The 23,001-nt window shown below is 49.9% G+C and overlaps 1 protein-coding gene and 1 long non-coding RNA gene across 3 annotated transcripts in view; one reads left to right on the forward strand and one right to left on the reverse strand.

Annotated features, from left to right (window-relative positions):
- LOC142420892 (uncharacterized) overlaps window positions 1-23,001 on the reverse strand; it is a 71,114-nt gene that overhangs the window by 3,583 nt on the left and 44,530 nt on the right. Inside the window, exons 4-5 of the long non-coding RNA XR_012778805.1 lie at window positions 22,509-22,563; window positions 18,380-18,440 (exon numbers count right to left, since the gene is read on the reverse strand). This is a non-coding gene — a long non-coding RNA (uncharacterized LOC142420892). The remainder of the gene's footprint in view (window positions 1-18,379; window positions 18,441-22,508; window positions 22,564-23,001) is intronic.
- PLEKHO1 (pleckstrin homology domain containing O1) lies at window positions 1,413-22,070 on the forward strand. Of its 2 annotated transcripts, none has more exons than XM_075525194.1 (6): window positions 1,413-1,875; window positions 2,733-2,870; window positions 15,396-15,536; window positions 17,016-17,120; window positions 19,327-19,428; window positions 19,954-22,070. In XM_075525194.1, exons 1-6 carry the CDS (start codon window positions 1,846-1,848, stop codon window positions 20,716-20,718), a joined length of 1,281 nt encoding a protein of 426 aa, XP_075381309.1. In that variant the 5' UTR covers window positions 1,413-1,845; the 3' UTR covers window positions 20,719-22,070. The 2 variants fall into 2 exon arrangements, with proteins under 2 accessions (XP_075381309.1, XP_075381308.1); XM_075525193.1 differs by having other exon boundaries at window positions 1,417-1,875; window positions 2,724-2,870.

The raw sequence follows: 23,001 nt of genomic DNA on the forward strand, positions 1-23,001 counted from the left end.
TTGGCACGTTCCATCGTGCAGTAAGAGACCCTGCAAACTGCACCGGGGGCTTCAGACAGTCAACTTTTGCTACAGTGAGCGTGACTCATCTCCACCCCTCTGCCATCACGCCTCGCCCGCTTCTCCAGCTTTGCCCCCATGCCGTAACCCAGCTGTCCAGGGTAGATGTCACTGCTGGCCTCTGCAGGCCTCACGGGACACGCGCCACCACTGTGGTTCCTCCCCACTCCGCAGGAAGAAGCGATGCCGTACCCACCTAACCCAGTGCCTCTCAAGCAGAACAGACCAGCACCTGACACTGCGGAATTTACAGAAGAGAATAAGGGAAGCAATACTAAAGCATTTAGCCGCTTCTTAACTCCACACTGTAATTGTCCAAAAAACAATTATTCTCACGGTATAAAAGGGGAAACTGAGGCACAAAGATGGCAACTCCCAGTTCTGGGCTCCACAGAGTACGGGGCTGCACAGGCACAGAAGGAAAGGGCAATCCCTGCTCTGAGCATCTTAGAGGGTGGCTTTGGGGTAACTTGTTGCACTGTCCCAGGTATTCCGGTCACGAAACAAACGGGAGAGCACCACAGAAATGCCAGCACTTGAAAAAGAAAAGATACAAACCCGCCAGCCCCCACTCACAAAAGCTCTGAAAATAGTCTCTAATCCAAGCGCTCAACCACTGCTGGTGCTTCCAGCATATAAAGTTTTAAAAGATGTTAGCAGCACAAGTGCACCATCGGTATTCTCGATGCATTAATTCCACAGTACTTGGGTTACAAAACAGTCTACAATCGGTAGCGTGGGGGTGTGCCAGACTAAGGAGCGGATGGAAGGTTTTCACCGTAAAGCGTACAACTGATCAACTGATCAATGACTGATCGATCTCTTTCTTTCTCTTTATCTCTCTAGTTCTGAACAGAACTATTTCCTCCTTTTTCTCTCTTTTTTACACATCTCTCTCATCTATAAACCCAATCTGTGACCTCAGTCCCACGCTCAGCTAGTTCTGGACTTGCAGGACATACAGGAGGGAGACCAAATAAGCAGAGAAAGGGTATTTTTTAAGAAGCCGAGCATCTCCTCACTTTTGGGAAGGTGTGCTCTGAATCTCACTCTTTTTGCAGCGTAAGTCCCTGCTACCAGACCCTCACTGCTGGGAAGTGATCCCTTCTCCCCCGGCCCCCTCCCCAGGGAACCTCCTCCCCGCTCCTCTCCGCAGAGTGCTTTTGTTTATACTTCCAAACACTCAGCCACTTTCTTGGCAGAAAACCCTCCCAGTGCCACCTGGCCGCTTTTCCGTCTCCCAGGAAGTTTTGCAGTGACCTGTGACACAGCCAGGAACGTGGCTCAGACACGGGGGGACATCTGACAATGTGCTGTCTGCTCCCGTCCCCCCCGCTGACCCCAGCCTCGACACGCTGACATCCAGCCACACACACACACATCCAGACACTCACATCAGCAGTGAATCAGAAACAAAGAAGAAAAACCCTCGTGGGCTGCGATTCGCCCTTTATTGTGAACTCCAGACGTCATACGCGCACGGCTATAGATGGAGCTCGGGAGCCCAGGCCAGCCCAGTGCAAGCCCACGAGAGCTCAGTGATGGTGGTGGTGGTGCCGGTTGGTGGGGGGGGATGCTGTGTCTGTATGGCTAAGGATGTATTACAGAGGCGGGCTGGTCTTCATGTAACTAGAGAGCTTCTGTGATCTACAAAGGGTGAAGACAGAGAGGGAGTAAGAGGAGGTACCCTGTGTATTTCCCAGCCACGCTCTCCCCAAGAGGAGGCCGCCGGGAGCCCCTCTCTGATCCCCCCCCCAATCTCCCTCCAGCGCAGCACACCAAGGAATGATGAAAAAAAATAATTCTGCAAAAAGGGTGAGTCGAATCGGTTCTTCTTTGGGGCACGGCGGGGTGGGGGAGGCTCCCGGATGTTTTGGGGAGGGGGGCTTGTCTCTTGATTTCCAGTTGTTCGCTTTGCCTCTGCTCCCCCCGCCCTTGCCTTGCAAAAAAAAAACCAACCCCAAGCAGATCAAAACAAAACCAAACCCAGCACCCGTCTCTCCTTCTCTCCTACTGCCCAGCGCCTCTCCTTCCTCTTGAATTCACGAGGAGATACCATTCGCTGTTTAGTGCGGAGCGATGTAGGCAGGCAGTTTTCATTTTTGATCACAAGGAAACGATAAAATACGGAGACACCATCTATCTGTCGCTCTCTGTCTGCTCTGTGCCGTGTGCGTGTGTCTGCTGTGCCCAGAGATCTTACCGCTGCCTATGAAGAAATCTTAAATATAAACCCATACATAGGTTTCGCCTTGAGGATTAATTGTTCATAAAAGGCTCAAAAATGCAATTTTCACTGCAGTAAAAAATCAGCTAGTTTAAATTCTCCCCAACACCCTCCTGTTCCTCTTTCCACAAGCAAATGCACGTTGTATGAGACGAATATAACATAACAGCCTTTCTTATATAATGCACAGAGTGAAACCCTGCCTGCGATTTTTGCATCGTCCCCTCGGTATTATTGTTGTTGCTTCACGTCTGCAGCAGAAAAATCTATGTGGAGTGAATCAAGCGAAGTACCTCGGTCCCAGCTTCGGTGGAGAGAGGGGCCGGGGGAAGGGGGAGGCGAAAGTTGGGCAAAGCGGGGGGGGGGGGGGAAGAGGAGTGTAAAACCAGGAATAATACAATTTTCCCCCGTTTTCTTCCCTCTCTCTTTGTGTTAGGGGCAACAGGATGGAAACCAGCAATCTGTGCAGCCAGAGAAGGTCGGCTGGGTGCGGAAATTTTGCGGGAAAGGCATTTTTAGGGAAATCTGGAAAAACCGTTATGTGGTTTTGAAGGGAGATCAGCTTTACATCTCGGAGAAGGAGGTAGGATCGGTTTCATTTTCCTTTCCCATCCCCCCTTTCCTCCCCTTTGCATATGAAAAGCACACGCCGAGCAGCCCCAGCCTTTGCCCCGCGCCCCTGCCCAGCCATCGCCCCTCCATCACCAGCCTGGGTTGAGGACGTTTCTCGGGGGCTTCTCTTCTCCCCGAGTCGGCACCGGAGAAACCCGGCCTGGGTTGGTGTGTCGGCTCCAACAGCGACTCTCCCAGACAGCTCTGGCTGGGAGACATTTTCCCAGCACTGGACACATGAAAGGATTCACTTAGCGAGAGTTAAAACCCTCATCCTTCTTTCCGCCACGGTGAAACGGCAATGCCAGCTTCCTTCTGTGCCTGTCCTCTGTCATTAAGTTCGACAGTGGTCTTGTTCCCAGCTGCTGCACTGCTCTGTTTGGAAATAGCTGTGGTCTCCCAACTGGAATCGAGCCATTTACAGGTCCCTTATCTCTTGTAATTTTTTCCCCCTGAACCACACCGCAAGAGGACAACGGGGAAATTTAACCACGGATTCAACGCCTTGTTGAAAAATGTGCCCCCTTTCCTCCCACTCGTCTCCGCTCAGCATCGGCTGGGGTTTGGGGTTTAATGTAGTGTTTACATTAGACTTAATTGGATGTGACTATCAGGCTGAGCGTTGCAGGCTCTGGCAGGCTGGGATCCGGCTGTCCTTGCACAGCCTCCCCCCTTAGTTTTTGTCTTGATAAATTCATCAGGAAGAAATCCCCAGGCAACAGCACTCCTCCCTCTGATGACCCTTTAAAAACTCATCGCTAGCACTAGGGAGAGTTGTGCCCACAAGAAGAGGCGCAGGGGCTGTTTGGAGTAAGGCTGGTGTTAGGACAGGGCATTCGGGGTGAAAATACAGAGCCAGCTCTGGGTCTCGTGGGTTTCCTGCTGTTAGTGGAGGTTACTCTCTGACAGGCATTGCAGGGCGGTCTGTGGTTCAGATGCATGGCTACCTGGCCCAGCTTTATCAGTTTAGGATCTGGAGAGATAATAGCGTCCAGAGCACCAAGCATAATTTGATTTAGAGGCTAATTGAATCATGGGGCATGGCAAAGTGCAGATGGATCAGGGGTTATTAGAACACAGAAATAGCCTAAAAGCGGCCTGAAAGCCTAGGTCGCGCTTAGCTATGTGTTGGCATTTCACAGCTCACTCCCATTGATCTCTTGGCTGCTCCAGAACCGGAGAGAGACACAGGCGTGGGGAATAAATGTTGTCTGCAGGCTGGGGGTTCAGTGCCTTAGAAACACTCAGGTAAAGAGACATAGTAAGAGAAAGATTAGAGACTGCAGACAACACTAGTGGTAATGAAATACTAAACCTATGATCAATCTATAGACAGATTTATGGATGGGGAAAGTTAAATGGAAAGCCGGACACGAGAGGTACACAGGAAGTGGTACAAGTCTCCTTTGATTTGTGGTCCTTCCAAATTTTTCAGTAGTAACGCAGGCTGTGTAGTGTGTAGTTCTCAACAGCAGGCCTGCTTGTCTTGCATGACTCTTACAAGCAGCTCACGTACCTCTGGGGCCACAGATCAGAGTTTAGAAACTGCTAGACAGACAGATTACATGGCTGGAAGGATTTTACCTGCTGCCTCGTGTTCTACCAGTCTGGGTCAATGGCTCTGCTGTACTGGGGCCCCGATTCAAGGCGGCACTGAAACATGTGTTTGAGCAGAAACGTGCACTTAAGCCCAGTTAACAGGGATCACACTGGAGCTTGTACTTTTTGAGCCAGGACCTGGAAGAGAAGTAGTCATGACCAAGTCCAAATGATAGGGGAGCTGCCTGCTCGGATTAGACTGCATTGGCTGTGCCGACACAGCTGGAACTGCTGGGAAGGGATTGGGAATAGGCTGGACTAGGTGGCTCTGTAATGGTAAATTCACTGCAGGCTGGGCAGATGCTTAACAGGGTTGGTAGGATGCTTTATGGTCCTTCGAGCGGGTGTGAAGGTGCAGTATCAGCAATGGGACTGAATAATACTGAAATTCACAGCTGAGTTAGCATGGAGGTTGTGTATGTGGTTTTGGGGGGACCTGGAGACAGACACAGGAACTTTTCAGGGTCCCTCTCACCACCATTCAGTGGGGGAAGGAGTCATATGGGTGGGTAGAGGGAGGAACTTGGCCCTGCTGAAGCAAAGGCAGAACAAGGAGCGTGGGACTGTCACTGCACTGTCTCTGCAGGCGGGACGGGAGGCCTGAGTGCCGCCGTGGCTGCACCGACCGCTGGAGCCCACGGGCTGCAGCCCAGATGCATTCTGCCTGAGCTTAGGACCTCCTCAGAGTACCTTCACTAGGGAGAGGGAAAGGGCACTTCCAGAGAGCTATTCAGCACACGTAAACCCTGAGCAGGCTCTGGAAGTACCCACGACAGATACACTGTGGTGCCTGCGCTCCTAACGGGGGAGTGCTCGCAGGGGAGGTCAGCCAAGCAGCTGGGCTCCATCCCAGCAAACACCTCCAGGGCTGCCCCATTTGGAGGATCCTCGCAGACCCTCCCTCTGCAGCCCAGAGCTGCACAGCGGCTGTCCGGGACAGCAAAGCCGTGCTGTGTGGCACAATACACTCCTTTAAGCAAGCAGTGTGCCAACCCTCCCTTTGATGGGAAATACTCTGGATCTTGCCTGGGAAAACAAGAGTGTTTTCCAAAATCCTGGCCACCCTGAAGTCACCAGCTGGACTGCCACTGGCTGCAGTACCACTGGGATGTCCCAGACGCCCAGCGCTGCCGGGTGGGTGGTTATGTCTCTCTCTGGTACCCCAACTGTTTGAACCCTGGAGAATAAACTGACAGCAAAGGCTCTACTTGGCTAAGGAGCAGGAAAGCCTGCGCAAGGGAGAATGTATTCATACAGGAATCAACACCAGTGAAGATGTGCAGGAAAAAGATGTCTGTCTGTCCGTCCCTCCCTCCCTCGCAAATACGTCCAGGTAGCTACCGCTCAAATATCTGTGTGCTCTGAGCACAGAAGAGGGATGAGGCTGCCTGAGGGGCCATGCGGGTGCTAGTTCTGAACAAGGAGCACTTGTGTTTGTTTCAGGGAGCGTGCGTGTATTTCTTTACAGGGTAAAACCTAACGCATGTGCAGCTGAAGCAGCACTGTGGCTCTATGTGTATGAATATGTGTGTGAAAGACCATAAATAACATGCAGCAGTGACTGCCTATGTCTTTATATGGAAGAATCTGTGGTTGTGTAGAAATGTGGTTACAGAGGTAACATCTGGCTGCCTGCATGTGCACTGAAGTGACTGTGTGTGCCTGCGGGATTGAAGAATACGCCTGTGTCACTGGCTCCGACATCTCCGGGAATGTCAATATACGAGGTGGGTCCAGCCACCTGGCACGTGGTACGCTGCACGCCTGTCTGGGTGAGCACGCTTGTGTGTGCGTGTATGGACAGAAGGCACATGTTTGGCGTGGCTGCCTGTCGCTTGTGCGTTTCCAAGACATTCTGTTCAAAGACAGATGGGTCTTCTAACACATGTGCAGGTTTTTGGTACTGACTGGACCTTTATTCCTTAGCAAAGCCAGGTCTTCACATACCAACAAGGACTGATCTGTCCTGGGGAGGCCCGTAGCCAGCACTCCCTCCTGTCCACAGGTCTTAACACGTGTTTCAGAGCTCTGCTCCTGGAGCATGAGGCTCCCTCTGCACGCTCACTTTCCTGGCAGCAGGTGCCTGCAGCTCCCGCAAATAGCTTAATAAATTGGGATTTGTCAAGCAGAACAGGACGGAGCCTCTTTTGTTTTTTCACACACCAGATTATGCCCAGTGGAGAAAATGGAGCCACTGCTGGGTTGTGCTGATGAGTTGTGTGAGAGGCTCTTCACTGCTCTGGAGAAAGGCCTCTCTGCTTCTGAAACCCTGCCACTGCCGGTGTGGCTGATGGGGCAGGCACAGGATGCAGCCAGAGAGAGAATTAAATAGTGGAGACCCTGAGCAGACGTGAATAGAAAACTCTAGTGGAAATGGCCACTAGGCAGGTTGAATCTCAGCCCAATTTCTGCAGTGATGGGAGAGGAGACTCAATTGTCTGTTTCAGCAAAAGATCAAAGTCCTCCTCTGCTATAAATTATTTTTGCTCCATCAAAGCTATCGGAGCAATGTGGATTTGGTGGATGGAGCTTGTGAGTTAACTCTCATATTAACCTTGGTGTTTCTTGTCAGCTCCTCTTAAGCTCAGCAGCTGCTCTAGAACAGAAGTCAGGTTGTTTAGAGGGTAAAGCAGGACTCCCGGCCTCCCCCTGTCAGCTCAGAGCACTGCAGAAGAAGGGGTTAAATACCAGGACTCCTGGATGCTATCGTCAGTTCTGCCACGCACTCACTAAATGAATTAAAACCAGACATTTATTTACTTTTGCCTGAATTTCTCCATCTGGAAAGCAGGGCTAATAATACTCATCTCCCTAAGGCACAAGGTGCCTAGGAAGGGGGAATTGTATGTCACACACTGTGGGATCCCTTGGGAGAGATGTCAACTCAGGGCAGGTAATGATGTTGCACAGAGACAACTGCTCGGAGCCGAGCACCGGTCTGACATCTGGAAGGGCTGAACGGATAGGTTTCCAAAACGCTAACTCCCACAGGCAGAGTCAGACTACCAAAATCCCATCAATATCCACATTGATTCCTGCTGGCAATCTGTGTGCTTCTTCAGTTGCCCACCTAGGACCTGGGCTTGCAGGTTAAAGACTAGCCCTGATTTATTTATTTTGTTTAGGAGAAGATGCGAACACCTCACAGAAGCCTGGGCTTTCTCCCTGGCAGAAACCAAGTCTGTAAGGAGAGGAAATATATTTTACCAGACCAGCTGATAAACCTGGAAAATGCAAACAGGGCTTCTGAGTTATGTCCTTTATTAGGGCATCAACCTTTGGAAGCTGTGAAACCTGCTCTAACACCTAGAACATTTTGCTCTTCCAACTGTGCACCAAAATGGTAGCTGAGGCTTACAGACCTTGCTCAGCCAGGGGCTCTGAGCCTGCACAGCGATCTGTACCCCTGCTGCAAGCCGAACTCTGTGAACTTATGCAAAAAAACCCTTCATTATTTAGCATTTGGTCATCAGCCAAAAAAAGCATTCAGGGCAGAAACATGCAAGACAAGATGTGCTGAAGGCAGCTGAGCTCTGCTAAGCAAAAGAACACCTTCTTAGTATCATTTTTGCATTCTTTCCCCTTGCTCTCCTCCACACCGGTTCCCTCCCCCCTGCAAATTTCTGGTAATTGTTCTCTTGTTTCTAGCACAGCTTTGTTATTGCTTTGCACTTGGGAATAGCAGTCAGACTAACGCAGACACAGCTGGGCTCCTACCACTTCCTGTCAGGAAGCCCAGGGCCGTCCAGACAGCATGAACGGACTCTGTGATGACGAGATGTTAATGAGGAAATGCTTCTCGGGGCTTCCTTAAGCCTTTTCTTGTTTGCTACCAAAAGCATCGACTCAATTAGCACAAGAGCACTTGAAAAGTAGTCTGTTCTCGCTCCTCATTTGTTACAGCACCATCAAACACTGCACAACTCTCTGCCTGGAAGGGATGTGTGCATGTGTATGTGTACACAGTTGAAGTAGCGTCTAGAGTTCACAAACATAGTTCATGCGTGTGATGGAGCCTGCAAAGTAGTCGTGGTGTTTCTGTGCATGTGCTGTTCGCGCACTTGGTACCGTGACGATGCTTCACGGTGTGCATATTGCACGTGGTGAATACCTCTGTGTACGGGGTGGCCATGTTTTCTGCCTCTGTGTCATGTCTCTTGTTGGTAGGTGCGGAAAGTATGTTGGTGTCCATTGCGTTCAACGTGCACGAGGTGTTAATCAGAGCTGTGCAATTACATACGTGTTTAGGGACGGTGGTAGTGCTACGTGTTAGTCCGGTGTGTAAACCCTTGACTTTCGGCTACACAAGAGTTATCTGACTGCATGGCTGGGACCTGCCGCCCCTTCCATACCTCTCCTGCTCTTGCTCTTTTAAGCCATCCTTTTCCCTTCCACCTTCCTCCTCCTGCTCAGCCCAGCTCTGTTCACCACTTTGCAGAGCAAGGTGAAAAATTTCAGTGAAGTGTCTTTCCTGTCTCAATGGCACCTTCCTGGACAACCAGAGAGAGGGTCAAAGAACACTTAGGCAGAAACGACACGCTGCCTGACTCCCTTTCCCTGCAATGGAGGTAGCCTGTGAGATGAGGCAGCACGGCTTTGGGATTCGAGTGCAGCACTGGGATGCAAAAGAGCTGGTGCCAGCAAAGGGTGGTCTTCAGGGGCCAGTTGATTCTGAGAGAGGGCCTGTGCTTCTGGTAGCCTTGGCTGATGACTCTTTGGGGCAAGGGACTGGAGCAGATAGCAACGTTCTGCTGCCATCCCCTTGTTAGCTCAGGGCAGCAGTCTGGACATGAAAAGGCCTGGAAGGTCATGCTCATGCCCTTGAGCTACTGAGTTCATGGTGCAACCTCCCTCTCAGGATGCAGGTGTGCAGATGGGGAGGCAGTCTCTTGGAGCACTGCCATTTCTATTCTACCGAGGTCCGGAGGCTCTGGCTGAAACCAGGGTCCTGCTGTGCTGGTGACTGCACAAACACTCTATCTATATCCCTGTCTTCTCTCCACACATGCACCTTAACTGGTACTAGAGAAGGAAAAAGTGGACCATCTGCAGTGTCCCACTGTACATGGGCCATTTTACCCCGTGTCCACAGCATTTTGCAGGTCCCTCCTACTGTAATACCTGAAACTCTCCCAATGCTTCCTGTATTTCTTCTTCTAGTTCCCTTGCAGACCAGAACCGCACCATTACCTCCCTTGTGCAGCCAGGGAACTGAGAACAAGGAGCCAGTGACAGGACAGGCCATTAAGCTCAGGTCTCCCCCGTCACCTGCCAGTCCCCTCACCAGTGCTGCTTCCTGGCACTGCCAGAGCCGGTGTTGCACGCATGCCTGGATTCCCACCTTAGCGACGGCCTGATTTTAGCCAAGCTCTGCAGAAATTTCTGTCCCTTGCTAGATGGTAGAACTGCTCAGCTTGAGGAAGTGAAACTTTCATCTCAGCTTGAGAGGGGAACATGCTGGGTGATGCTGTCCCCAAGACTGCCCATGTTTGGATATTCAGCTTTACTGAAAATCTGTAGTTTTCTTCTTACACCCTGAGCCACATTATGACCTCTTGAATGTCTCGTGGATATGTTACACTTGGTGTCTTGTGATTTTCTGTACCTTCCGCATTTGCTTTGAGCATGTCACATCTCAACACGGAACTGCTCAGGCAAATCACCAAAAAAATCTGAGGAAAACCGCAGAACTTTGCCTGGTGACTAAGTGACTGCCCTTCCGCTTCGCTCCTGGTTTGGCCCCAGAACACAGCCCTGATCTGAACCAAGGAGGTTCAGAGTTGTTGCAGGTGACAACTTGATGAGGGAGGAAATTTTAACTGTCCATCAGCAAGACATCCAAGGGGCAGTTAATTCAAACCACATTAGGGATCCTCCCATTGCCAGAGTGCTGCAAAGGAGCATTCGTACAGGAGAAAACAGACCTTTGGAAGCATGACTAGCTGCAAGGCTAGAAATAAGCCCTACAAGCCTTTGAGAGAGGGTACTTCGGGTACCATGGCTGATGTTCTGACCCACTAGTGTCCAAAGGATCGCCACATCCCACAGGCACAGGGAGTGCCATCGTGGCTGGCGTCCCTTCGGGCTGATCCTGCTGGGGCAGCAGCTGCGGGGGCGAGGCGTGTGAGGAATGCAGCTCCCCTCCTTGAACTTTAGCAGCGCGCCAGCAATGTCAGCCTCAGCACATCTCGCCGCTGACTGCAGGCCCAGATTAGCCGGTGGCTGCATGGCTGTCTGCAGTGTAGCTACACCCCAAGCAGTGGCAGCTGCCGTTGGGAGTACGGGGACTGCGTGGTCTAATGGCTCCAGGGTTTAACGTACCCTGCTTTAGGGACCTGGCTTTGTCTTAAGTGATGGGGGACGCTTCGGGTTCCTTCACTGTGCCTCAGTTTCCCTTCCCTTGCCTGGCCTACTTGGAGTGTGGAAGCATTTCTGGGAGCATGGGGAGGAGCCAGGCTGAACCCCAGGATAAGAAATTGTTTTGTCCGCCTAGGGCAGGTGCTATACGGATAGCAAAGCCAGCAGACAGCCATGGCAGCAATTACTGGGATTTACACACCTTAATCCTTTTAATCCAGAGCTTCCCTGCAGGTCAAGGAGTGCAGGACCTACCTTTCCATGAGGCTCTGAGATCTGTCAGCTCACTGCATGCCAGGCACTCAGCAGCTGTGAGGAAGGAAAGACCTGCTGGCCACCTCCCAGCTAGGAATGATTTTGCCAAAATCAACCATCCAGCCCTCTCCCTTCCTAGCACATGAAGCCAAGCAGTCCCTGATTCCTCTCAGCCTCAAGCTACAGTGTGGGAGACCTTAAGAAAGGCTAATGAAAGCAGCAGGATCCAAAAAATACCCACATCTGCAGAGCCCCGGCTGCTTCACAGGCAGGTGTGCAAACCCATGCAGTGGACAGGAGAGGATACGCCGCCCCAGGCAGGGAAGCTTTTTCTTGGCTCCCTAAAAGGATCTGTAGAAAAGAGGAATTATCAGGCCCTGGAGAGCCTGTTTAAGCCATCTTCCCTGCAAGTTAGAGAGCAAGAGACAAATTGTCTGGGGATGGGGAACCAGACTGAAGACTATTCAGAGGAGATGCTCAGCCCTTCCCAGAACTCAGACCTTTTCTTAAAGAGTTTCAAGTTCAGCATCTGAGACTAAAAATCACCCCTTGCTTTCAAAAATCTGTGTTCAATCTGTATTCAGCAAAGAAGAAGAAAACAAACAAGCAAATGTAATGATCGTAGTTTGCTAGATCACCACTAGGTTCAGCTCCTCACTCAGAGCACCCTGGGTGCATGACGAGCGGTAGGTCACCCTGACATAAATGAAGATCAATGCTGCTATGCTGCCCCTGCCATTCCCCTTACAAACCACACCGGGTGACAGAGAAATTGCGATTCATTCCCTCCTACTGAGAACTGACACCTGAGGCTACTTCCTCCCAAAGGTCTCCAAAATGTCATCCCAAGACCTGGGTGTTGCCTGGGTGCTGGGAACACATCAAGCCAAATTCTCCGCTGGTGGAACCTGAAAGATTATATTTGCATGGCTCCAATCTCACTGAAAATGTGCAGGAGGGTAGACACCCTGCAGGTTTGTCACCCACCTCATATCAACATCGGTGACCAGGATTTAGGCTTCGCTGACCATGTGGTTCCAGCAGTTTGGTGGGTCTTTAAGGGTTGCTTTTTTTCTTTTTTTTTACAGAGGATGGGCTGCATGACTATCCTCAGCCTCTGAGTGCTCATCCTCCCCTGCCTCTGAAGTTGCTCTGTTCTGTAATTCATGCCCACCACCTCCCTCTTTTTGGCCTCAGTAGCCTCCCACAAAGGACAAAAGAGCTGGCTGGTACCTTTGAAGTTTGCCTTTCACCTTCTGTCTCTCTAGTTTCACTGTTTACACACTGAATGCTCTGTTATTTTGCTCTGCTGCTTATTTCTCTGCCTGCATGTCTCAGCGTGGGAGAGAGAGGGGACATCAGTTGGCAATGTCCCCTGTGAGACAAGACTTCTGTCCTTCCCCTGCCCATGAAATCACTGCCACTGCATCACTGCAATGGAGCCCATTTCAGGCTGATGCTGAGACCTCTTCCCACCACCAAGGTAGAACAAAGCCACATTCAAATGACTAAATTACAGCCCTATTCACTTTATGGCCTCATTATACTACCAAGGCTGTGTACGAGAGGGAATCAATTCAAAGTGAGCGCAAACCTGCCTTTCCTCCCTGTGCTGCAGCTCTGACTGAAGGGCAGACATACCTTTAGGCACCTGACTCACTCTGGCCCGCATCCTTAACAGTAGCCATGCATGCACCCACCCCCACAAAATACCTGTGAGGGGCTGAACCTGCCCACCTTCTCTGAACCTGAGAAATGGGACCCCAACATCATCCTTTTAGTGCAAATAGATGTTGCTTATTCTCAGTTCTTAAGCATTTTATAAATCGTCTACACATATGTATGGCACTTTGGTGAAAGTGATACACCGTCTGTGCAGCGGGGTCTCCTGCGTGTGTCGTGGGTAGACAGGGGCGGTGTTAGAGCCCTGGCACTTGGCAGACCAAGTCTTTTCAAGGACTGGCTACACCCGAAAGGTGTTTATCTGAACCAATTACACCCGTCCTTTCTGCAGCCTCCTGTAGATATTCCTAGAGGCAAGATAGTTGAGTCCTGGCTCCCATGGGTTCACAGTGCAGGCTCTGCATGTCTGAGAAAGGAGGGAAGGGCTGGGGAAGTCCCAGTGACCTACATGAGCAAACATCTGGAGTAAGGACTTGTGCCTCAGCCGCTGTGTCACAGCTGGGGGCTCACAGGGGATCAGCTTTTCCTGCTGCAAATGAATAGGGCTGAATTCAGCCAAAATTCTTGGAAAGAGGTGGATTGTAGGATGGTACTGGGAAGAGATAAAAGCCGATTAGAAATGCACGGGAAGGATATATAGATATTCATTATCTGCGAGAGACATTTCCGTGCCTGTTCGTAATAGCCCATACACGGTGGCTGCTGTTATGAGCAGAAATAAGCAATAGCTTCTGGGGCTTCCAGAATAGCTGTTTACAGGGTCTGCCTCCTAGTTCTTGAAGACAAACTCAGGGGATAGAAGGAAAAAGGACAGAGGGGGAACTGCAGTCATTATGCAAGGCCAGATGGTCAGTTTATCTGTGTCTCTGGTTAGAAAGCTGGTTACAGCATTTTCGTCAGCCTCTTTGTTTAAATTCTGTTGAAAAAATAATGGGGAATTCCTTCCGTGCTTCCCAAAACCAGGGAGGAAACATATTACATGGGGTGGAGTCCTTTCAAGAAATCCAAGAGCTAAGACCTCATCACCGTCTGCCTTTCCGGCACCTGAGCTACTCGAACTCCACTGCAGCTCCCAGCCTGTAATGACCCTGGCTGCAGCCGGGTTAAGCAGATTGACATGGATTTGAGCCTGCTACGGTTCTGTCCTTAGCGGACATGCAAAACCAAGTTCCCTCCCATCCCAGTTACCTACATTCCTCTTGTTTACCATGGAAAGAGTAGAGCTGCCCTGCTGTAGGAGTGGGATGTGAGGACAGTGCTTTAAAGAAAGCAGTGAAAAACTAACAGGGGCCAGGCAGAAGACAAGCTGTGCATTCTCTTCTTTGCTCCAAGCGTCCCCCGAGTGACGGCACCTTCACGTCAGGGGTCTGTCTGTCACGGGACAGTATCAAGAACCCTGGCTTCCTCCCCAGCTCAGCCACAGCCTTCGCAACCCTGTGCAAGTCACATCTTTAATTTAAGCCTCTGCGATATTTATCTATAGCTGTGTGCCTGTCACACCATGGCTAAGGGAGGAAATGTTGGGGAACAGACCTGGAAAAAGTGAGATCTTGTAAAAGCTGCAAAGTGGCCACTCGATGACTCTCTAAAGGACAAGCAAGAAGTGCTACTGTCGGTGAAGGCCAAGCCCTAGCGCTCTCTTCCTTCTTGAAACCTTCCATGAATCCCCTGGCTGCCGAAGGTCTCGGGGGGCCTGGCCAGCCAGCCAGCAGTGAAAGCCCAGCAAGCAGCTGCCAAACAAAACCCATGACCTGGGCAGTCACTGGTGCCTGGATGAATTCTGCCCACAGCCCCTTCACAAGGGATGAGGCTCAGCAGCGGGGGAGAGCAGCACACGCATCGTGTCAGTAATCTGGGACTGGATGTGCTTCATCCACCCCCCAAATCAGCTGTCAGCACAGGCTTCAGTAATACCACCAGGTTAAAAATAGGAAGTGCTAATCTTTATCCCTCAAACTTTTGTTATGCTGTCTCCAGAAAAGCAACAACTGCTAATATGATTGCCCCTTGTAATCAGCAGATGAAAGTCCACCTCCTCCCAGCATCTCCTGCCTCCGCATGAACCTCCTCCTAGCAAACAGGGTCCTCTCCTTGCTGCTGGAGTAAATCCTATTCATTTTGAGGGTCCACAAGCATAAACACAGGGAAAAGTCTGATCACACCTGCATGTCAGTTCAGCCTAGCCCCTGTAACTTTGGGGGTGGGAGAGGCAGTTAAGTCCTGAAGGAATCCGTAGCAAAGCAGGAATTAACCTAGGAGACTGTGATTTTCAAGTTATCCTTCTAAATACGTCCCCCTCATTCCAGAAGAGACTCGAGTCAAAACTCTCTGTTGAAAATCTCAGCTTCTCGCCCCCAAAACCACGTGTAGCACTCCCCAGCTAATAGTGCCATTACTGTATTTGTGCCTTAAGGTGGAATACTCTTGCACAATGTTTCAGTGACCACGTAACACACCAGAGGCTCCAGCACACATTCTGTACATTCAAACCCCCTGTGCAGACGGCGGCTCCAGCCAGGCACCCCACTGGCTTGGAGCAGCAGCCCTGTTACCATCTCTCTGTCTGACATCTGCAAGGCTGTAATTTATTTTTGTTTTGCAGGTAAAAGATGAAAAAAACATACAGGAAATGTTTGACCTGAGTGATTATGAGAAATGTGAAGAGCTCAGGAAGTCCAAAAGCAGAAGCAAAAAGAACCACAGCAAATTTACCCTCGCCCACTCCAGACAGCCAGGAAACACGGTACGCTTTGCTCTCAAGCACATGGTCAGCCCGAGAAAGCCATTAGCTCTTGGTGCAAGCCAGGCTGCCTCTCAGTTACCTGCTCCAGGCCTGAGGGCTTCACACAGTAACTGGGGGGTGAAACTGGATAGGCTGAGTTGTGTAGGAGTCCAGATCATGTCTCATGGTTTAAAATAGATGAACGTCCATTTACCGCATCAGGACTGACAGCAACAGTGAGAGATGGAGAAAGAAGCAGGGTTTCTGCTGGGAGAGGACACGGGCCTCTGGTGTACTAAGTAAATATGACCAAGCACTTAGGTCTGGATTCATTTACCTGAGAGTATTCTGCCTTTGGGAAAGGAAGGTATCAGAACATTCGCCAGGAGCAAGGACAAAGCCATTTTACTGCTGCCACTACTGGCGGCTGTGGTTTATCTCAGTGCACTTGTTTATTCACGGGGGGAGGCAGGGAAGGGAGGGATGCTGATGGTCCTTGAGTTTGCTGCCCAGATTTGGGCAGCATGAAAAGAGCTGCACAGGAATTTGTCCCAGGAGTACTTTCTGCCCAGAGGAAAGCTAAAAAGTGCCAGAATGGGGGCACTGCTACCTAGGAGCAGGACCTTCCATGAGGTCTTGGTTGCCACTGCAAGAAGAGAGCCAGCCTCCAACTGCAAGCTGTCTCTGGCACAGATGCACCCACCCACAGCCACACACATGAGCTGGATTTACACTATTCATTCTGACTCGTTTCAGTAGACCAAGCTTGCCAGCCCCACACTTTGATAAGGATTGTATAACACCACGACATGCGAAAAGGGAAGAGAAGGGGAAAATGGAAAGCGGCTGCACTGTTCCCAAGCGCCCTGAGCAGTGGAGAGAATTGAACAAAATGCTGTGGAGGCTAAAACTAATTTCTACTGAGTATCTAACTTAAAAAAACCCCTAAGGATCCTGGATCCCCTGTACAGGCCATCTTTTCCAAACTGCTCTGCCCTCAGTGTGCATCTGACATATCAAAGTATGGAAAATCCAGCTCCTTCTGTGGGTACCTACTGTAGCTGCTTGTCTAACAGACTCTGTCAAAGCGGTGGCAACAGATAAATTGCATGTGAGCAGCAGATGCACAGAAAGGCTGCATCATCATTTGATGAGGGCAAAATCTAGGATGGTGTGTGGGAAGGCAAAGTGGGGGAAGGAGGAACTGCAGCCACGAGGGAAGTAAATATGGTACACAGCTTTCGGTTTGAAAAGCTGGGTACTGTGAGGAATCATGGTCTGCTTTGCAAAGGGCTGCCAAGAAGCAGAGAGGCCAGGTGGTGCAGTGTGTGGCAGACCAGTGCCGTTTTGCAGGACTGGAGGATCAGGTCTGCTTTGCATTTTCCCACTAAGGCAAGCCAGCTGTAAAGGCTGTGTAGCTTTTCTGTGGGCAGGGACACTGTGAAAGCATCTCTGTATGAGTTTAGCCACTGGCACTGACCTGAATTCCCTCTTTTGTAGGCACCAAATCTGATCTTCCTGGCTGTGAGTCCAGAAGAGAAAGAGTCCTGGATTAATGCCCTCAACTCTGCAATCACACGTGCTAAAAACCGCATCTTAGATGAGGTGAGCAGGGCTCTGAGGGCTGGACCCAGGCTCCCTTGTCTCAACTTTAATCTTGGGTGAAGATTTCAGACTGCTGGAGACAGCAGCAGCCCCTCCTACCCTCTCCATTTCCTATTTAAAAGGAGTGCAAAGCCATTGGGTTTTTATGGACCGCACTCAGACACAGCCACCAGCACCTACAGAGTGGGCTCTTCTGAAGGTCTGGGATAGTTTGATCTGCCCAGCCTCGGGATTAATATGCAGCACTGACTGCAAAGCGATGGCAAGGGGCAGCTGCCAAGGCTCTGGCACACCCGGCCCCAGTGAGATGCCTTCACTTTGGAGCCCAGCCTTGCCTCACACAGGGATGGTGGGACTATGTATGGAATGGTTTCCCAGGGCTTTGGAGAGTCTTTCCTCGCTGCTCCTGGCTGATCATGCAGTGTGCTCATGTTTGCAAAGGAGCTTTAAGTAGTGGAACTGACTTAAGGAATTAACTGAAAACCAATATAGTCCCATGCTATCTTCAGAGCACCCTAATAGCATGGCACCATCTGTTAACCCACCTCAGTCCATCTTCATCCCGCCAACCCCTCCCCTCTCAATCGCCCTCTCCAAGAGACAGGCCCATTCCCGCTGCTTTGGCTGAAGGAAGGGGGCTTACTGGGCATTTAAACTTTGCAGATCCTTTCCTACTGTTCTAGGGTCAAACCAGGAATGTTTAATCCTGCGTTCTCAGCACTGTGTGGCATATATATTTCTGTCAAGACAAGTCAGGCTCTCCATTTAGTGAAAAAAGAAGGGACAACGAGAGAGATGAGGCATCAGTGCACTGAGGGACAGCAGTAGGAAGACCCTGGAACAGTAAAGCCCTGCCTACTTGAGAACACGTCCACACAAAGCCTAACTAGCATAGCTCCTACTGCTTCTAAAGTGGCAGCATTACTGCTGCATTAAACTCCCAAAGTAACTACCACAATTATGCAAAGCAGCTTCTACTAGAAAAAAGAACAAAGCAACATCAGTTCAGCCTCCTCCCGGAGACAAAGCGTACACTTAAAACCACAGCGGAGCTGACAGAGGCCAGGTTTAGATCAGCATGAGCATTCCCATGTAGTTTATCCCAGTGTGAATGAGAACTACCTTGAGAAGGCTGCGCCCCTCGCTACCAGGGCTGCAGTTTGAAAGAGCATTTCAACTCTGTCTCACGTTAATGCTTCATGACAACTATTCTTCAGTTTAGATCTGTCTCAGGTCTATCTCATCCACATTCAACTTACCCCAATACAGGCGGCCCACTGCTGTGATGCTGTTTGTTCTCATGGATGGCAACACAAAACCCTGTAGTGAAGGAAAACAAGGGTCAGACCATCAGAAAAGCTTCAGAGCAGAAAGCAGCATAGCAAACAATGGTATAGATTGCTTCAAGGAGAGTCTGTCACTGAAATCTTTACCAACAGATTCAATAGATAATTGTCAGGAATGACTTAAGTAGATCCAATCCCATCAAGGCACAGAGGGAAGAGACCAGGGAAACACTCTAAGACTCTTCTAAGGCTGGATTCCCACACCCCATTCCCTGCTGGCTCTACCTGCAAATCTTCCGTGCATCCTCATAAGCACATAGATCAGCGAGTCCCACCTACACGTCTTGGACCAGTGATGGCCCCTGGGACCAGTATGTTGTCGACACTGTGCAGGCAGGTTTTACAGTCTGTGTGTGCCTGGGCACACTCACTAGGGAGGGTGTTACAGACTGTAGCCATCCAGTAACACCATGCGGTCCGGCTGTGCTCCCAGACGCAATCCTGGCACAGCTTGGCGGCCAGAGGAGTCCAGCAAGTTAGCACGCGGGGAATGCATTGCCTTCCTCCTTCCAGCTCAGCACTAGGTTTGGTTAAGGTGGTGATCACAGCTCTCCTCCTGTTCAGCAAACATCTGCACTACAGAATTGCAAACTCTGTATTTGAGTTCAGCATTCACTGTTTGCAACCCAAACTTCTGCCTGCTGAGCACTCCTGCCTGACAGCCTTTAGCGAAGGATCCTGGCCCAGAGGTGTGTGGGAGAAGTTCACCCTCAGCACATGGCCAGGTCACAAGAGAAAGGGAATCCTGGAGGAATAAATGATCTGCCACAGTACATCTGGCTGATTACAGCTACAGAAACTAGGAATGGCTCATATTTCCTATGCTCCCAGACGTTCACTAGCCTTTGTCACCCCTTTAGGTTACTGTCGAAGAGGACAGCTACCTCGCCCACCCAACACGTGACAGAGCAAAAATACAGCACTCCCGACGCCCTCCAACACGGGGACATTTGATGGCTGTGGTGCGTATAACAAATTCCTGTTTAGGTAAAATTCCCTTGTAACTATTTCATTTATAAGTAAATGCAAGAGGACCTGGTGTTTGAGCTCTGGCCTGAACTGAAAATTGTCCTAAGACCCAGGGCTGTCCTGGGTCATAAGATCTAGTCCTCCATTCTTGTAGACGATTGCATTGTGCAAACCCTTTTGCAAAGTGGTAGCTTGCCACCACTGACACCCGTTTTCCTGATGCTGAAAATGAAACACTCCTTCAAGTTCCTGATGGAGAAGAGTCACGCAGCTGGGGAACACAGTCATGGGGTAGCACAGATGACTTGTCCAAGGCTGTTGAGCCGATCTGCATCTCAGCTAGAACCACAAACCCAGCGTATCTGGGGCTCTGTCACTAGGTCACACTTGCTATTATTCCTGGTCCATCTTTGCATCCCGGTGGAGATGATGCGTATCTTAGGTGTAAGAGACACTCAGAAGTAGCATGCAGCCGTGCCTGTTCCTGTGACAACACAGCTCTTCTTTGTCTGTTTCAGGCATCTACCTCAACCTCTGATGGCATGCTGACACTCGACCTGATCCAGGAGGAAGACGCCTCTCCAGAGGATCACAGCACCTGCGAAGAGAGTTTCCGGGTGGATCTGGATAAGTCAGTGGCACATCTTACTGCTGGCCGGCGCCGGTCAGATTCAGAGAACGTCAAGTCATCAGAGAAAGGCCGGACAGGGAGCCTCCCGAGACGGGAGGTGACCTCATGGGACAGATCTGGGCAGCGCAATGACTCCTTTGACAAAGGGACCATGTACACACCACAGGTCCCCAAAAAGCTCTCGCACTCAGAAAAGAATAAATGTGCCTCCATGGAAGAAATTCTGTCTCGACGGGACTCTTCCACGCACCGGGCGGTGCTGAGGAGGGGGCTGGAGGCTCAGTTTGCCTCAGCAGAACCAGAGCAGCTCTCCCGGATACAAGAACTGGTTGCACTGAAACTGGAAAAAACTCAGGAACTGCTGACAGAGGTGAAGGGCTACGGGGAAGGCAAGAGAAAGACCAAGGATTCCAACACCAGCACCACCACCACCACCTCTTCTTCCTCATCATCTTCCAAGTCGGACTCTGAAAGGATCCTGCAGGAATCTGAGAGGTTGCTGGGGGAGGCTTCCTCCACCTGGAGCCAAGCCAAGAGGGTGTTGCAGGAGATCAAAGAGTTGAGGGACCTGTACAAACAGTTTGAACTGCAGCAGTTGGACTCAAAACCCAAACAGAGCTCACAGTCTCAGTACAGGAAGAGCATGATGTGAAGGCAAGCCTTGGGATTGGGAGGGAGGGACAGGGGAGGGCGGCCATTTGGTCTTTTTTTTTAATTATTATTATTTACAGTGTTCAAAAGAGTGAAAAGGTGCCTGTTCTCACCCAAATTTGCTTCTCAAAGCTTGAACCCTTCCTTTCCTCCATCACATCCCCTGACGAGACAACCCTGTGTTCCAATAAATTCAGTTACAGTTTATACCTCCTTTTTTAAAGAGCACCCTTTGCACCGCAGGCCCCCAACTTCTGTCATGCTTGGAGGACGGAAGAAAGCACCAGTTCCTAGAAAATGCCCCTGCATGCCTGGAGCAGCACGTGCATAACAATGGGGACAGATGCTCTTGCGCTGTATAAGCCCTGGCTTTGCTGCTCTAACGTCTGAGCTGTATCCTGCATTACAGCTCCTTGACCCAGAGTCTCGTCTTGTTCCCTCACTGTCCTCTTGGAAGTAAATGACAAAAAAGGTGTCCGTCCCAGCCAATGCTTGGAAGTCCCCATTATCCAGGAACTGTCTTGAAGATGCTTGCAAGTTCAGGCTGACCTCAAGTTCTACGCGAGTCGTCAGAGGCACTCGCTGGACTGCAGCTAGCGGGGTTCTGTCCTGGCACAGGTCCCTTTTGTGAACTCCTGGGGTCGCCAGCTGTTATTCTTGTGGTACATATACAGCCCTCCAGAAGGAGGGCAACAGGTATGCAATCCGTGTTCGAACTAATCCTGTCTGTCTGTTGATGCTTTACAGAACCCCCTTGGCCCTGTGCAATGGGAGTTAGCAGCTACATGTCTTCCTTTCTGTGCAAATAGAGGATCAAAGCCTTGAATCTAACAGACAGCCCATATGGGTTGTTTGGGGGGGTTGTTTTCTGGCTTTTCCATTTTCATTTCATTTTTTTTTTTCCTTTTCTTTGAGCTGAGGGGAAATGGAAAAATCAGGGTTGTGTACAGGCGGCAGCCGGAAACCAAGAGCCAAAAGCAGTTTTGGTAGGTTTGATTCTGTTCTCTCATGCATGCACAGGCTCGGTTTCTGCCAGTCGGACTGCAACAGATAGTCCTTGTTGCTCCCCTAAGATCAGAATCAGGCCTACTGAAATGAAAGCTGAGCCTGTAAGAGAGCTCAAATACCCTCATCTTGGTGATGCCAAGCACTTTGCTAAATAGGTGGCTCAGTTTTCACGCCTTTAAGCAGAAAGCCAAGAAAGGAGGATGTTAAGATGTCTCACAGGGCTTAAAGTACACCAATGTGGTAACATCCAACTGTTACTTTTTTTTAGAAAGGAAACCTAATTCCCTTACCTACATTGCAAATTATCCATGAAAATATTAAAACCAACAGAGTTATTTCCTGGTCGCAGTTGGTGTTGTCTATTTTCTTTTAATGGTTGACCTCCCTTGGAAAGGAGATTGGTTACTTTCACTTGTGTCTGGTCAGCTTTACTGTTCAGGCTCGTGTTGCTGATGTATAGTTGCCAGCGCTGCAAAGAAAGCATTTCTGGTTTTTTTAATTAGTCCTTCTCCCACTTTCCTGTTAGAATTACTGGTAGAATTATTACTGTTGGCACTAGGTTCCTGAAGATCTTATTATTTACGAACTTCAGATCCGGCCCTTGCAACAACCTTTTACTTGTTCCTGGCTCTAGCACAGCTCTTTGCCCACTCGTAAAGGACAGTTTTGAAAAGGCATCACTCATTCACCTAAGCTCTGCTCACAGAGCTGCATGCTACAACTGTCCAGGGGTATACATGTCACCCTTCCAGCATTTTTGTTCTTTTCCATTTTTTTTCTTACCTTTTCTGTCACTTGAAGGACCTGTTTGGATGCATCAGAGGAAAAAACATAATCCCTAAAAGAGATGAAAAAAGAATGTATGTGAGCCACTCTGATAAAACCCTTTCGATTCAGCTCTTCAATCGAGAGAACAAGAAAAACATGCAAATATTTTCCAGATGTGACATTCAGCATTAAAATTAGCCTTGTTTTCAAAATAAGAAAGCTAGTCTAAAAACGTGGAGGTTTGACTTGCACTCGATTGGGATGGATGTGTATTGTGACCGGCCTACTGGACTGATGTTAAAATGTAAGCATGAAAATACACCTGATCCTGACTGTACAGGGGTCACGAAACGCTCTCAAGTCTTTCTTAAGCAACAAGGTGATATAAAAATTGGCTGATTAACAGGGTCAAAACAGTGCTAGGGGCAGGGATGAAACATTGAGCAGTCACCCAAAACAGGTGACTTGTTTTGTTAGACAGGTAACCAAGGGCATCTTAATTTCACTG

Source organism: Mycteria americana, chromosome 25, assembly GCF_035582795.1.
Source record: "Mycteria americana isolate JAX WOST 10 ecotype Jacksonville Zoo and Gardens chromosome 25, USCA_MyAme_1.0, whole genome shotgun sequence".
Taxonomy (NCBI): Eukaryota; Metazoa; Chordata; class Aves; order Ciconiiformes; family Ciconiidae; genus Mycteria; species Mycteria americana.

Excerpts from the sequence above, each read along its gene's own strand:
- PLEKHO1 (XM_075525193.1), top strand. The coding sequence starts at position 1,846 with ATGATGAAAAAAAATAATTCTGCAAAAAGG. Across the intron at positions 2,871-15,395 it reads TTTACATCTCGGAGAAGGAG|GTAAAAGATGAAAAAAACAT; the intron begins GTAGGATCGGTT and ends TTTGTTTTGCAG. Across the intron at positions 19,429-19,953 it reads GGGGACATTTGATGGCTGTG|GCATCTACCTCAACCTCTGA; the intron begins GTGCGTATAACA and ends TGTCTGTTTCAG.